Source organism: Alligator mississippiensis, chromosome 1 (assembly GCF_030867095.1).
Source record: "Alligator mississippiensis isolate rAllMis1 chromosome 1, rAllMis1, whole genome shotgun sequence".
NCBI classification, from domain to species: Eukaryota; Metazoa; Chordata; order Crocodylia; family Alligatoridae; genus Alligator; species Alligator mississippiensis.
Genome location: NC_081824.1, coordinates 108,834,456 through 108,851,198, shown reverse-complemented (window position 1 = coordinate 108,851,198; position 16,743 = coordinate 108,834,456). Strand labels below are relative to the sequence as shown.

Sequence of the window (16,743 nt, the reverse complement as noted above, 5' to 3'; positions counted from 1 at the left end):
GAGGAAAAGGAGTGGAAGGAAGCTACTGCTGAGCACAGAGGAGAAGGGAGCAGGTGCTGAGAGTCAGAGGAGTGGTGGATTTATATCTACTTAGGGGACTTAAAAGTCCCTGGCTGCTGCTCCAGCAGCATTACCTGAAAGGGAGATGAGAATGTGCCACTGCGACCTGACCCGACACCCCCCCATACACTGCCCTACCTTATACCACTATGTTTCTCTAGCAACTGCTCCAATTACTCTGCATAACTCCTGGAAGGATGTGGGGTTTCTCTCTGCATCCAGTTTCCCTGATGTTCCTGACTTGTCATACAGCTGGTGCTTCTCAACACTGGTCACATCTTTTGCCAAAGTCTTTTCATAAGAATTTGACCCCCTGCTCCAGAGATGTGCAGTGGGGAGGCAGTTGCCAGGAATGGTTGTTTCTTGCTCAGAAAATTCATTAGACAATCCTGAGAGAAGAGCCTATTTGCTTTATTTCCCTGCTCATAGTTAGTTTTTCTGGTCTTTGAAACCATGAAAGCCCAAGACAAATCTTGAATTCCACAAAGCTTTGTCATTTATAACATTCCAGAACTTACACATCTGGTGTCGGGGATATACACTCTAAAGGTATATTAACTGCATTATTAAATTTGTAGCAGATATGCAGTAATGTTAGGTTTCAGTTATTATGTAAGGAGTTTGTCTCAAAGCAGCAGTCATTTTTTAGAACTTCAGTGGTCTCAATGCACATTTTAATATATTCCCTCTAGAACACGGGTATCAAATGAATCTGGCCCCATGGGCTGCATGAAGGGTGCGGATCCAGTCTGCATACTGGATTGGGCTCAAAGACTGGCCCCACAGCTGCACTTAGCACATGCCTCGAACCATCTCTGCATGCTGTGTGCAGTATGCATGCCGTATGCAGCACATGTGGCATGTGGGTTCAGGGCCAGGGCCACAATGAGGACGAGTATGTGGTGTGTGGCCAGTTCAAAAAACTCACAGGCAGCACCCAGGACAGATGATTAAGATGATAAAATATGGCCCATAAGCCATATTTTTGACACCCAGCTCTAGAATTATCAGAGTTCCTACTTTTTAGGGGTCACTAATGATTTATAAACTGTATTAACAGAAACAGAATAAAGCAGTGGTGATTCACCCATGGCATGGTTAGCATCTGTGCATGCCATATGGCAGATCAGAGGGGAAGGAGATCAGAATAACACTTGAGGTTGGAGCATAGGGCTTACCTTGTAGTACGCCTGCCAAAGTTTGGCTACCACTGCTTTAGATGGGTAATGTATGAACAGGGTATGCAGGTAATCTCTCCTTTGTTCAATACCCTCCCTGGCATCTGCTTTCATTGATACAAGAGCTAGAGGATACATCCCTGACTGTTCTGTTTTTGTGCTCCCCATCTCCCTCATCTATTTTTCTCTTATCTTGGATCCTAAATTTTTTGGTGCAAGGACATCTTTTTGTTTTGTGTTTGTACAGGGCCTGCCAGAATAGGGTTCTGGTTCAAAATGAACAGCCCAAGGATCTATGATAATAAAATTAATCCTTTGCCAGGTCATTTATTTCCCACTTAACACATTTTGTGAAATTTAAGCTCTTTGGCCACGTCCAGACAAGTGCGCCTATGCAGTATTCAGGTGTATTTCATGCTGCAAGGTAGCAGCACAGGTGGGTTTTTTGACCCCAGGAGATCCCAGGGGCAGTGCATGTGGGGACAGCGCATATCACCCAAAATAGGAGCCTGCCTGGCCAGAGCCATTCTCTGGCTGCCAGCCAGGCTCTCAGCTGCAGGATCGCCGCTGATGCAGTCCCAGGAGGCCCCCAGATAAGGCTGCCAGCACAGTGCCCCAGAACCCTCCCCTTCCCTACCCGGGGTAACTTGCCATATGTCAGAGAGTGCGTGGCACAGGTGTTCCTCAGAGACAAGTAGCAGTGGCACAGGGTGCTTCTTGTCATTGGGGAAACAAACATCCACGCTTGTATGGATGCTGCCGTCAAGCACAAGAAGGATCAATTCATTAATAGTTGTAAATATTTGCTAACATCTCACAGTGCATCTATATGGCACACTTAGCATACTTGGCAGCAGCAAGCTCAAACACCTGCACTGTTCCATATATGCCACCTCCCAACCTGGAAGCAATGTAGTTGCGTTCACATGGTGCTAGGGGCAGACCAGTAAGTGCTAAACAAAACTACACAGTTTCCAGCTTATGATGCTAACACACACAAAATAGTGCCACTGCCTGGCATGGTAAATTTGCAATGTAGACATGCCCTTAATGGTTTTTTCTTCAAAGTGACAGAGCTGGTACTCTGAATCAACTGCTATGTGCTGACGAATCTGTTTATTCCTCAATAAATCTTCTACTTTGCACAATTTAATTTTACTAAAGAAACATTAAGGGCAGGGGTCAGCAATGTACAGCCTGTGGGCTGGATCTGGCCCACAAAAGGATTGGATCCAGCCCACTAAAGTCCAACTTGGGTTCACATTTTACTAAGGACGTGCCAATTCCCCAGATGTTTGATCTGGCCTGCTTTTTGCTAATGGCGAGCCAAATCACTTTCAGTAACTCCAGCCAGTTGCCACAGCCCACAGAGGGCTGCTTTTACTCTCTGCTGCCTCTGCGCACTGTTGGTGGAATAGCTGCAGGGGAATGGTGGCCTACCAGGTTGCAAGCTGGGGCCTGTGTTCACAAAAGGTTGCTGACCCCTGCCCAAGAGTATTTATTGCCCTATGGAGAATGACTGCTAAACTTGATGATTAACACTAGTGATGGAAACAGCCCTTTGAGTGCAAATCTCAATACCTGTTTAACAACAGCGTTGCTACAGTTTTTGTATCCATGATGCACATCAACAGAAACAGACAAGTCTAAGTAGTCTCGAATCATAACCTCAATCCCGATCTGGATTTAGAGGGGGAAAAAAAAAAAAAAAGACTAAAAATCAAATGAATGTGAAGCCTTGTTATCAACCAGATGGATTGCAAGATGCTTGGCTTCTGTACATAGTTGTCTAATAAGACTGGACACTGAGAAAACATACTGATTTTTGCAATGCATGAACTGCATAAAAATATACGTATTAACTGAATTAGGCACTCAGTTTTGGAGTTGCAGTAGAAATTGAAGACATTAGAATATATACCATTTCTGAATTGTAGATCTAGGACAAAATGAACAGCTGTTTGTGGGTGTAAACAGAACAAATCTTTCTAGATTAAAGGCAGTCAATGCATGTCAACTACTTTGTGTGTCTGCTCTATTCTGTGGTAAGTGGAAGCAAAACCCAGGTAATACGGCATTTGTTTCATTTGCAAGTAAACTGCACCAGTTTAGATTTTAGCCTCCCCATAAATTTTGGATTATTTGTCCATTAGTCCACACCCTTCGATGTAAAAACCTTCAGTCTTTATAATTAGTTTTATGGTTTATGAGCTTGCACTGCTATGGAGCAAGTAACTAGTACTATATATAGCACAAGATTAACTGCTTAATTCACTTAAACATTCTCTAAATCCAGTTAAGTAGTTTAAAAAAATTTAAGAGATGTTCCCTTCTTCCCTCCCCTACCTCCTCCCCTCTTCCCACTGTTCACAGTCTATGGGATTTGCAGTCCCAGCTCCTTCCAACTTGAGTTCAGAACGCCATTGTTTTGACAAATCAGCCAGAGGATAGGATGAAATTCCTTTCACGGCATCTTAAGTGATCTTGACCTCACACAAAAGCTTATGCTATATTATATTTGATTTAGTTAGTGTATAAGGTACATATCTACCTTGTATTCTACATGAACTTCTCAGCCCCTGTGAAGAGAAGGCACCAGTTCTTTATCTTACTGCATTTCCTGGATGCAGGGGACTAAGTCCCTTAAAAAACCTGCTGGCTGTGGGTACCTTTGCTCTAATTCTTTATATTTTTCAAGAGGAGTTATTAGTTTCATCTTTATGAGCTACGGTATGTTTTTATTCTTACTAGGCAATGTCATCATCCCTTTTTAGTACAGAAGGGACTATCATCATAAGCAAAAGCAGTTTTTCCAAATTGAAATATTTGCTTCAAAGCAGCTATTATGCCAGCCCACCAAGTCAGCTGTGCAACTTTTCCTTTTATTTTTATATATATATATATATATATATATATATATATATATATATAAAAATAAAACTTAAAATCAGGATTGCAGGGTAAAAACATAACCAGGAAACTTTATATCATAGTCTTAGTTATTTCCAAGACAACACCTTTGTTCAAAGACAAAGATTTTCCTCCCCCAAAAAGATAGAGCACATAGTGAAATGCTGTTAGAGATATTTTAGTAACTTGGAACTTAAGGGGAGAAGGCACCATTCCTTCACCACAATGCTATATACTCAGTGTGTTCTAGCCCTAAGGACTAATGAGTGCCTACAGACGTACTCGTTAAGAGTTCTAATTGGAATGCTCCAGTGTTGCCTCACCGTCATGTGTATTAAGCCCCCACGTTTCAAAACGGCCATGGGGAAGCTTTATCTAAACGTCATTGAATGAGCTTTAGATAAAGCATCCCATGGCCATTTGGAAATGTGCAGGGGCTTAATACATGTGAGAATAAGCTGTTTCAATTAGAGCAGCTGTCCAGGAACCACTTTAATTAAAACACACCTCTTCCCCCAAGCATGCATATAGGCAGCCAATACATTTTACTATAGTGCAGACAGACAGGAATTCCCACTTTTTGCTACAGTAAGACTAATTTATACTATACTTCATACTTACCATGCTTCATTAGATATATTACTATAAGTTACACTACATATTTTTTCTAACATGCTTTATTTCCATTTAAGGAAGAGAGATAGAGTTAAAACAATTTTATAGGTGGAGTCTCTCCACCTCTCCATTTCTGGTGCTGCATAGAAAGATATGGATTCACATTTACAAAATCCAACTTCCCCATTTAAATTTGGTTGTAGACCATATTAAAAACCACTCTGAAATTATTTTTCAGTTCTGGTTCAGAGGCATTTAAAAGTTCCTAAGAACAGGCTCTGTCCCAAAGATGATCCAAATGTTATAAGAACATCCGATTAACAAAGATTTTCAATTAAGATGGCATGTTTCATTGGCTGAACTAAAAATGAGTTATTTCTTAACAGAGTTTAAGAGGGTTTTTTCTTTTTTTTTTTTGCTGTCAGGAGATAAACTCACAACAGATTAATACATCAAACTTTACTCTGCAGCAGATAACTGAATCTTATCCTAATCTAATCTGTCAAGAGGACATTAGGTACACTTATGAATCTTAAATCAGGTTCAAGTCATTCAGTTCTTTTCAGTTTTCAGCATGAAATTTGTTGATTTTTTGTAGTATTCTGCTATTTATTTCATTAGCAAAATCCTCCTTTTGTGCAAGGTCATTAACAAAAACATTAAACAAGATTATGTCCAAAACTAATTCTGAGAAATTCTACTAGTCACTTCCCTCTAGCGTGGTAGCTCACTTCTATGCAACATGCTATCAATCTTTTATCAAGCTCCTTAGATTTACAATTTTTGTGCTAATCCCCATCTTCTCCAGTTTAAAGAATTCCCCTCTAGGCAACATATCAAACAAGTAAGTTATGCATACTGCTTTTTTCTTGTTTTTTCTGGAGTTATGACAAATTATAGGAGTTGCAGATCCAGCACATCATTGTTTTCTTTTCCTTTTTTCTCTTTTTCAAGTGCTTGCTCTTGACTTAAAAAAAAAAAAAATGATAAAAGACATACCCACAGTACCAAAAGCATTAAGTTTGGTCCTTGTAATAGGGATGGGCCCGTTAGGACTTTATTTTTGTTTGAAGCCTGAACCAAAGTTCACAGGAAGTTGTTTCAAAGTTTGAGCATTTTCCTATTCCTATAAAAGACAAATTTGAGTGGTCTGATTTTACAAAATGAAACCCAGGGTTTGGTCAGAAGATCCACTTTATACATTTTTCCAACCTAAGCTGAGAGACAGAACAAAAAAAGCTTTCAGCTCTCCCTTACAGTCAAGGGTGAGGTCATTATGTGCATACTGACAACTTCACCTCTTTTTTAATATGGAATAATGCAAAGAAATTTCCTTTTTAAAGAGACAAAAGAGCAAGGAAAATTGGTTAATATGCGTGGTCATTAAACTCACTGCCAAGCCCCCAAGATAGCAGATAAAGTTCTGAAACACTTTTGGAAACTCAACTATCTCCTCCATAAGTTATTAATTCACAACAGTTTTACAGAGCTTCTATACTTACAGATCATACACATGCCTCCCCCCAGTATTAGCCCTCCATAATAGGGGTGCTTCTGTTAAATGAGGAAGTTGATTTCCATTCTGGATTGACACATATGGTCACAGTAATGGTTGCCAGAATCTACCATCCCAACCCTTCCTAGGCTCAGGAAGACAGGCAAAACCTACTGCTTAGGTCACTCACTCTGTCCTTACAAACTCCACAGCTCAAGCTTTAACCCCATCAAAACCACTGCCAAATCACCAGCAATTTTTGTGAACTCATGTTGTGGCAGGGATAGCTTTGGAAAAATCTTTTCTCTTTCATTCTGCCATTCCAAAACAAGCTACATGTCTTATTTGAGGGCATGTGGTGTGTAAGAAAATATGGTGTTTAAGGGCTAGATCTCATCAATAGTACCCAGTAGGTATCCCAAGGAAATAAGAGGCCGAATTTATTAAAAAAAAAAACCCAAAAAAAACCCTCCTTCCCCCAACTCTCCCCTCTTCTCCATCCAGACTCTATACAACTGGATTAAGGAAAATTTTGTTTTTAAAGACTATTCATATCAGTAAGAAAACATATAGTTGCAGTAACTTTCCAAATAGCTTATAGCAAAGAACTTAAACTCATTTGGCTCCACAGACCAAATGAGTTGCTCAAGATCAGTCCGCAGGCTAGATCTAGAGCACAAAGTACGTCATCTGGTCCATGGGGATCGTCACAGGGCTGGTAATTTGCAGTGGCAGCATTAACTGCCATTGCTTCCAGAGCCAGGACAGACATCACTCATTCCACTCCCAGATTTCAGGCGTGCAGACGACACAGCTCTGCACTCTGGATCTGGCTCAAAGGGCCAGAAATTTGGTGATGGGGTGAGCATCAGCAGCATTAACTGCCAAGGCTTCAGAAACAGACAATTAACAGTTCCACCCGCCCCCCACAGCCAAGTTCCCAGCCCTGTAGACAGCTCCACAGGCTGGATGACAGCTCCATCGGTCAGATCTGGCCCAGAAGCCATTATCTTTGACACTGTTGGGTTACATCATTTTCTGGTGGAGCTTCTATATTGCTAGGTGTAGTACCCTGAGGAGAGGTGGTGACTGAGGGACTGGAAGTGATTTAAGTACTTCAAGTCACAGCAAAAGAATACTTAGGTTATGGACAAATCTAAAACTTTACACTGATTTAAAGGGAAAACGGAGCTGCTGCTCTGGAGCAATGTAACCATCATGTTTTCAGGCTTCTCTAGCAATACATGTTAGCTAAAAATTTATTTAATTTAAACCTGAATGAATTGGGGTTAAAATTGCAAGGGTATTGCTATATAACAGCTACATCATAACATTTCCAATTCCTATCTTTTTGTAATTTATATCATTGCTGCATCTTAAAGTGTGAGTACATGACAATTTTCTCTAAAGCATAATACTGGATTATTTAGCACTGGTGTGCAGTTTTACCAATTCGCTTGCTAGAGTAATGTGCTATTTAAAAAGCTGAATACCAGAGAACTCCATTAGCAAAGTAAAGAATGGCTGTCTGTAACCTTTTGATAAAAAGATTCCAAATGCTAAATTTATTTTTATTGCAGTGTTATTTGGACAAGCCAATTTCATAATGAGAAATTTTTTGGCTATATTTTAGACCAATTTATATCAGTAAGACCAATTCTCTAATACATTAATGATTATCGGTAATCACTTCATAACGCAGCTCTCCACAAGATATGTCATCCACTCACCACAGACAGAGCCTCGCACTAATCTCCTTAAATGCGGTCTCTCGGGGAGGCAGCGGTATTTGCATCCAAAGATACTGAGGTTTGACGTGTGATCTCCAAAGAAACGGAGCTGGCGGTATTTCTCCCCGCAACGGTAACAGAAATTAGTGTTACATTGTGAACAGGTCATGTGGTCACACCCTTCTGTTCGCTGGATGTGGATCTTTATGAGCAGAAGAAAAAAAGAAAGCGTTATTCTACCCCTCCTCAAAGAAAACATTAGATTAGGAACTACCCAATAATTAAATGGAACCAGCATTGGACAAAGACTCACCATGAGTAACTCATTGAATTACAATTATTTTGTTACCATCCTATCTTATTTTGTCAATAATGCAATTGGTCTGACTACCACTACACTGAAGTCCTAAGAACTTGTTCATGGATCAGCAAACCAGAACATTTTAGTTCAATTCACTTCTACAGCTTCAGTGGATGAGTTCAGTCCTACTTACTCATCCCTCAGCCTCTTTTCATGTTAAACAATCACTTTGCATCCCAGCCAAAAGCCCAAGTGTTTTTTTTCCTAACGAATCCAAACAAATATTTTAAATACTGAAACCCTGCCTATTCAAGTTACATGTACTAAATTCTTGCCTCTTCAACAGGGCAGGAGGGATGAGTGAGGGATTAAGTATTATCAGTCAGGTTATACTACATAAATGCAATTACACAGCCAGATAGAAATCTTGCACAAAAAGTTAAGTAGAGCTGGGAGGAAACATTTCCCTTCCAAGAACTTCTCAGCTTTCAGAAAGCTGCCTGTTCCACATGGTACCCAACTATTTATAAGTTTTATGCAGGAAACAAAGGGGGCAACCCACCCCATCCAAGTACTTGCTCAAGATGTGGGAGGCCCAAGTACAAGTTCATGCTCTCCTTAGCACTGGGATACTGCACATTCTGGAATTGCATATGAACGCTTTCTGGTTTTGACCAGAAATTTTATCCTGTACCGGAGCAACCTTTCCAGCAGATGCTTTATTAGAAATGGCACACTTCTGTAAAGGTTTCTAGCTTCAGTACATTGATATGATTGAATTTAAGTAAAAAGGAACAGTTAAAAAAAACAAAACAACAAACCTCATTACAAGTCTCAGCCTACCTGCTCAAATCTCTATGCCAGATTCAGTACAGGCAACCCTTGCCATTCATGGGGGATACATTCTCACATCCCCCATGAAAGGCAAAATCCACAAATAAGGCACTGCGTTCATGAACACCATCCGCATTCATAAACTCAGTGCCCCTGGTGGCTGGGAGAAAAGGGGGGGCATGGCTGTTCTGGCGACGGCAGGAACGCAGCAGTGGGAGCACAACGGCAGTGGTAGGAGCTTGGCGGCAGCAGTAGGAGCCCAGCGGCAGCAAGCGTGGAGCTCCTGAGAAGTTCCTTTAAGAAGTGGGTTTAGCATTTGCGAATATTTGAAACTGTGAATGCTGAACCCGCGAATAGCGAGGGTTTCCTGTAGTTTTAAAAGTAACTTTCCTCTGTATATCACAAAAGGGGAAAATTGTCTATATAACTATGGCTTCCTTTTCAGAAATATCTAAACAATCACAAGTCTCATAAACATCAGTGATAACTAGAGAAGATTTACATTCAAACTACATTTATTGCTTTGCACTTACTGTGAGGAACCTGGAAGTCTTCTTTCCACCTCCAGATGTAGTTACAGTTATCTTAAGTATTAATTTAAGAAGTGCGATTTTTAAACTTAAAAAAAAGTATTTCAGGAAAATGGAAAGCAGAGTTGAACCCAGACAAACAGCCCTATTCAATTAAGCTATACTGAATTAAGGGCTGTTGGTTGTAGCTGTGTTGGTCTAAGGACATAGGCAGACAAGGTTGAATTAAGGCCACTTTGATTCCGAATGAGTTCTGAGTGAGTGTTCACCCCGGGTTTCAGTAACCTACCTTGAAATTAAATACCGATTAGCTTTTCTGACTATCTCTATGAAAACACATCCTGAGTACATGTGCACAGGACTGTGGTTTTGGAGTTCTTGTTGTTAGCACCTTCCTCTGACTGTTGACCTCTCATGAAATTTTCTACCTTGAAAGTGGAGGTGACAGATGCAAGCCTTCTTGGACAATAGTGACAAGCACCCTGATCCCTGCCACAATGGCTAAACATCCCCAGCTTTTTTCTATGTCCCCCTCCCTAAATACTATGAAGGCTACAGAAACTCCACAAGGAAGCTACACATTGAGTTTGTTGTCTGAAGCCCTGAAAAACCTAGAGCTGAAATCTGGCAAGAATACTTGTAAATATTTAATTTTAGCAAGTAAATTAACTGAACTTCTGTGTGAGAAATTGTGAGCAGCTGAATGCTGATCATACTGTTTTGTACATTCTATCCTCCTCTTCCTTCAGAAATGTCTGTGTCTTCTTGCAGGCTATCCCTTATGCCTAGAGCTGCTTTCCAAGAACGTCCAGCCGCCACCCATTACATGTAAAATCCCATTGCTTCAGCAGCTTTGCCTTGTTGGTGCCTTCCATCCTGAAAAAATTTCACTAAAAGCAGAACAACCAAGCCCCACAGAACAAACAGATTCTGTCATAAACAAAACACTTGCTGTTGCCTGGATTTTAAATTGTATTTTGTATCCTTTCCCCAGCTTGACTCTCTTCTTAGAAGCAGCTTGATGTAGAAACTGTGTACAATGCAGTCAGTCACTACAGTTTGCATAGTGGATATACATGATAGCTCAGGTACCACTGGCAGCACAGTCACATCATTATGGAACTCAGCAGTCTGAAAAACCTGTCTCTGCTAAGATGTGTGCTATGGTTACTGCACTGATTGCAGTATCTGAGCTAACTTAGGTTTTATGTATTTAAAGCAAGCTTTTCCATGTCTACTCAAGATGCAGCAGCTAGACATTAAAAATCTAGCCTACTTTATAAACTTTTGCTTACTAAACAGTGAAAACCACAATAACCCATTTCCTTTAAACTGAGCATCAGCATCACTTTCTGCACTTCCCTACCCCGCCAGCCCCACCACTCTCTTTGACAACTTTTAATTTTTCCTCCTCCATTCTTTCAACAATTTTTCCCCCATGGTCAGAGCGTCATTTCCGAAACAGCAACAGCTCAAATCACTGTCAGTGGTGTTGCTACATCATCCAGAAGAATGTATTCAAAATCATTATTAGAACCACCTTCTTCACAACCACTTCCAAACACCTGCACCTTAAATAAAAAAAACAAATTATTAATTTTAAAATGCACCAGCTTGCAGACCCTTTAGTTAAACTCATGTCTCTCACGCAACCATGTTCCCACTACATTGCCAGTGTGTTTGTGCGTTCAGTTGGCAAACTTTAAAATCTGCCCCCAAATTCCAAAAATAAAAAATATTAAGTTTTGCAATATAGTTCCTCAGTCACGTAAGTTCAGAGTCAGATAAGGCTTCAGCTCTAAGACTTCCAAAAAACTCAAGATACAAGCCCAAGGGAGCAATGAGAGTAAAGCTTTTAATAGTTTTCTTCAATATTAAACCAAACCACTGAAATTATACCTAAATGGACTCACAACAACCTACTTGCTTAGCCTGGTTCTCTCTCATTCTCCTGTCCTATTGAGTACAACAGTCTTCATTATCAGAAATTCAGCTGGTAGTGAACACCATCAACTGTGCTCCCAAGAGCAAATCCTCTACTAGTTAGTTGTACCTGATAAAGTTCTGAAGTGTGTGCATCCTCAAATAGACAATTCTCAGAGGAAATGTATTTACTGCGAATTATTTATGTTCCTTTTAGGGGATTAAGTCACTTTGCAAAGCATGCATATTTCAGCCTTACTTATCCAAAGTACCCTTTTATCAGGAACCATGACCTTGCTTTGGAGGTCTATCAGGACTGAATAAATTCAGTTAAATCAAAGAACTTTCATGTCATTCAGCTAGATCAAATGTGAAATATCTTTGGTTTTGTAGTTGGGTAACTATTAAATAGCTATCCAACTATTAAATAATTAAGGGGGACCTTGGTGGAAGAATGAATCTTTTGTAGTACTTCAACTGTGAAATGCATCTTCTTTGTTGTAGATAAACATCTAGTACACCTGTCCCTAGTTTCCAGACATTACTCATTGAAGACAAATATGATATAACTTGAAAGCACCTAGCTTCTCACAGTAATCCCTTACCTGTTCTTCCACCACCATTGTTGAAAGCTAATTTCTTCAAAGTTTTGATTATACTGATATTGGTATAAGACTACTGGCTGCACAACTTTAACATTGCTACTTGGGGTCCATATTATGTGGTAGCAAAGTGCCAGGTGAAGTCTGTATAATCAAATCAGGTTACTTAGAAACTCACAAGTGACTTTCCATCTGATAGACCCCAACTCTGGTTCATACAAACATTTCACTCTCCCCCCCTCCACTCTCCTTCATAATCCTCTAACAGACATACAGTCTGTATCTAATGGAGAAAATGAAGATTAATGGATCAAGTGTCATTTGCATATTTTTCCCCCAAAAGGAAGCACAGCAGGACTGTGACAAGCAACAGGCACCAGACAGAATGTACAAAGCCAGGAATTTATGAGTTAGCTGGTTCAATGTATATTACAGTTGCTTGACAACTCCACATTTTTGAGCAGCAGGATGCAGACATGAGAACAAACGAACTCCAAGATAACTTCCTTCTCTGAGGAATCCACTAGCATTACTGGTCTTACCTTGGTGATAAGCATGCAGTTCTCACTCAGGCCCAAGGGCACACTACCAACCCCAGCAGCGTACTTGCATAGCATTTTAATCATGAGTAGTCAGTGCTTTTATAAAAAGTATTATGTCCATTTTAGATTGACAACCTGTACCACAGAAGTATACCCCAGAAAGTTTCCTCACTTGCAGCTTTAATAACTATACTGTACATGTACAGGCAGTTCTCGGACCTATGACACAATTTGTTCCTGAAAACCGTGTCTTAAGTCAAAATGTTGCAACTCGGAACCAATTTTCTCATAAGAAAATGTTATAAATAGGGGATTGGTTCCTGAACCAAGGCCCAATACCTTATTTTCACCAAAAATACCCCAGAATTTTGTACTTGATTAATTATAGATGAGTTATATAGCTACACTAATGTATTTATATTGTAAATAACAATCATATTGATTTGGAAGGACTTCTTTGAGGTGACTTTGCTGGACTTTTTGAAGGGTTCTTGGCTGGAGTCTTCTCAGGAGTCTTGGCTGCAGGTTCTTCTGGAGTCCTGTCTGCTTTCTTAAAGAAAGTGTCCAAAGAAGTTTGAACAGATGTTCTCCAGGGAGATGAGAAACGCAGTGAACTTGTTCACTGGCATGGCATTGCATCGGATCAAGCATTGTAAGTTAAAACTGGCATTGTAAAGTTGAAACAGGGTGTCAATTTAAAAATGTTGTAAGTGCAAAACGTTATAACTCGAAACGCTGTAAGTCGAGGATTGCCTGTACCTTTAAACAGAGGCTGCTCCATATTTCTTTACATTAACTAAATCACTCTGAACACTATTTTATATTGTATGCACTTATTACTGTGGCGGTCGAGTGGTAGGCCGGGCTGTGGCCAGTAGCCCCAAAACGGCAGGCGGGTACTTTTGACCGATGGAGCAGAATTAGGCACGGAAGCGTATCAGTTAAACAAAGAGATTGCTTTACTTACACCGTTGATGAATACAGCATAGGCAGAAAGTTAGCTTCAGTTACAACCGGACGAGAGCTCTTTAAACCGAGGTGAAATGTCCGTGACAATTCAACGAGCATGCAGAACACAGAGTACAACAATTCAACGAGCATGCAGGATACGGGATATGTCGGGAAAGTCGATGACGGGGAGTCGTTGGTGGGTGATCAGTCCGCCACGTTCACTCCGAGATGGACGCGGAGTTCTCCAACTTGGGCGGAAACTGCTCTAACTTTTATATGGCTAGCGAACCAATTGCTAGTCGCCACGTAGGAATAATTTAGAACCGGCCACTAATGGTGTGCGTATTTACATAGGGATGGCGGGAGATTTTCTGCATCGGGGTTCTCCACCATAGCGGAAATTTCACCGTGCTGAAAAGCTTCATTGTGCTAGAAAATTCCACTGTGCTGAGGCACTTAACTACTAAGTTCTGACAATTACTATTTGTTATTTATTATGCCGTATGTTGCTTAATGTGTTATCAGTTAGCTGATAAAGTTAAGCTTCTTATCCATTGCTGGTACTTCTCTAAATACCTTTCTATCCAGTGAAAGTCCTCTATAAACAAAGGTATTAAAAACCTTGTAAACAAACATTTCCAACACCCCACCCTGCACACTGGACCAAGAATAGGCAGTTGCCCGTCTGCCCCCAACCCTGAACTTTCTTAATCTCTGAATCCTTCCATAGAATTTCACAGTCTCTCTTTCACAGAGGGTTAATAAGGAGCCTAGGTAAGTCTTTAAAAGAAGAACTAAATGCAATTTCATTATCTGTTCATTGAATTATTTAACAAAAGTCCATATTAATCTGAGTATGTGATTTACAAAGAGTGCAGGCGCATCTTGATCTGCAGTTGCTCTCTTGGTCATAGAGCCACCTTCTGCTGTAGCAGAAAGCCCCCTTTTCCTCTTGCCTGCATTTGCTCTCCCCTCTTTGGATATGTTTCTCTTTTTCTACCTTTTCTTCCTTCCTCTCTCTTTCACTTTAAGATAAGGAATTGTGTTTTAAAATTTGTATGTGTGCATTTTGTATCTCCCCTTGTAGTTTGGTATTTTTATCTATTTGTGTGCCATGGCATTTGTAGCTTATATTTTATATTCCTCACCTTTCAACTAAATGTGTTTAGTTTCATAAGTAAGTTATACATTGTAACAATGTTAACAAGGGCAGGAATCAAACTGCCCTTCCCTGTATCAGGCTGGCCCCTGAAAGAGCGTGTGAATCAGTGATTGAATGTGTAACACTGTAGCAGCAGGCAGCAATTAACACCTGGAAGCTGCAGATCAGCCAATGGAAGAACTCAATAGAAGACAATGTAACAACCGGGAAATCTCTAAACGTCACTGATCAAGGGCTAGGAGCCCTGGCCTGAGTTAATCAACACCGGGGACCAACTTTTGGGCTGAGTATCTTCAGATCAACTGCTCCCAGAGCCCTATTCAAAAATTCATCAACGGACTCCCAAACCTGCACATACATGCGGATGACCTTTGGGGCTGAAAGATGCCGTCCAGCAGCCACCGAGGGGGGGGAAGTCCCACGAGGGTCAATGACCCCTGGATTGGGCAAACCTGAAAACTGGGGAGTCACCAAAGTCTGCCAAGGACAGATAAAAGGCAGTGAAAAGTGACCCTCAGCGGCGCCCTCTTGATCTCCAACTCGACCAGACCTGTCCAGCCAGAATGACCAGCCAGCGACCCCCTTCTGGAAGATGATACCACGCTGAAAGAAGCCTCAACGACAGACTCCAGCGCTTGTAGGATAGGTATACCCGACTCTGTAGCCTGCTACTGTGTGTGTGTGTGTGTGTGTGTGTGTGTGGGGACCAGCCCCAAGGTTTGTGATTACAGTATTTCAATCTGCCTAATAAACTAGAATTTTAAGGATCCCAAGTTGGACATTTGTAGCCAACACTTCTATTTAAAAATTCCCCAAATCCCCAACAAGTTCACGTTTCCCTCACAGATTCATAGATTCATAGATGTTAGGGTCGGAAGGGACCTCAATAGATCATCAAGTCCGACCCCCTGCATAAGCAGGAAAGAGTGCTGGGTCTAAATGACCCCAGCTAGATACTCGTCTAACCTCCTCTTGAAGACCCCCAGGGTAGGGGAAAGCACCACCTCCCTTGGGAGCCCGTTCCAGACCTTGGCCACTCGAACTGTGAAGAAGTTCTTCCTAATGTCCAGTCTGAATCTGCTCTCTGCTAGCTTGTGGCCATTGTTTCTTGTAACCCCCGGGGGCGCCTTGGTGAATAAATCCTCACCAATTCCCTTCTGTGCCCCCATGATGAACTTATAGGCAGCCACAAGGTCGCCTCTCAACCTTCTCTTGCGGAGGCTGAAAAGGTCCAGTTTCTCTAGTCTCTCCTCGTAGGGCTTGGTCTGCAGGCCCTTGACCATACGAGTTGCCCTTCGCTGTACCCTCTCCAGGTTATCCGCATCCTTCTTGAAGTGTGGCGCCCAGAATTGCACGCAGTACTCCAACTGCGGTCTGACCAACTCCCTATAGAGGGGAAGTATCACCTCCCTGGACCTATTTGTCATGCATCTGCTGATGCACGATAAAGTGCCATTGGCTTTTCTGATGGCTTCGTCACACTGCCGGCTCATGTTCAACTTGGAGTCCACTAGGACTCCAAGATCCCTTTCCACCTCCGTGCCACCCAGCAGGTCATTCCCTAGGCTGTAGGTGTGCTGGACATTTTTCCTCCCTAGGTGCAGCACTTTGCATTTCTCCTTGTTGAACTGCATCCTGTTGTTTTCTGCCCACTTGTCCAGCCTATCCAGGTCTGCCTGCAGCTGTTCCCTGCCCTCCGGCGTGTCCACTTCTCCCCATAGCTTTGTGTCATCTGCAAACTTGGACAGAGTACATTTCACTCCCACGTCCAAGTCGCTGATGAAGACATTAAAGAGTATCGGTCCAAGGACCGAACCCTGCGGGACCCCACTGCCCACACCCTTCCAGGTCGAGACCGACCCATCTACCACGACTCTTTGGGTGCGACCCTCTAGCCAATTCACCACCCA

General features: G+C 41.6%; 1 protein-coding gene across 4 annotated transcripts in view; it reads right to left on the bottom strand.

Annotated features, from left to right (window-relative positions):
• Nucleotides 1–16,743, bottom strand: part of RNF217 (ring finger protein 217) — a 91,382-nt gene that overhangs the window by 13,388 nt on the left and 61,251 nt on the right. For 3 of the 4 annotated variants that reach the window (XR_009464394.1, XM_059733476.1, XM_059733471.1), the window contains one exon: nucleotides 7,989–8,190. Coding sequence is in view for 2 of the 4 variants with exons in the window: in XM_059733476.1 (XP_059589459.1) it covers nucleotides 7,989–8,190 (202 nt within the window). In the remaining 2 variants the exon portion in view is untranslated. Of the gene's footprint in view, nucleotides 1–2,819; nucleotides 2,919–7,988; nucleotides 8,191–16,743 lie in introns of all 4 variants that reach the window. The other variant, XR_009464395.1, reaches the window with a different exon arrangement.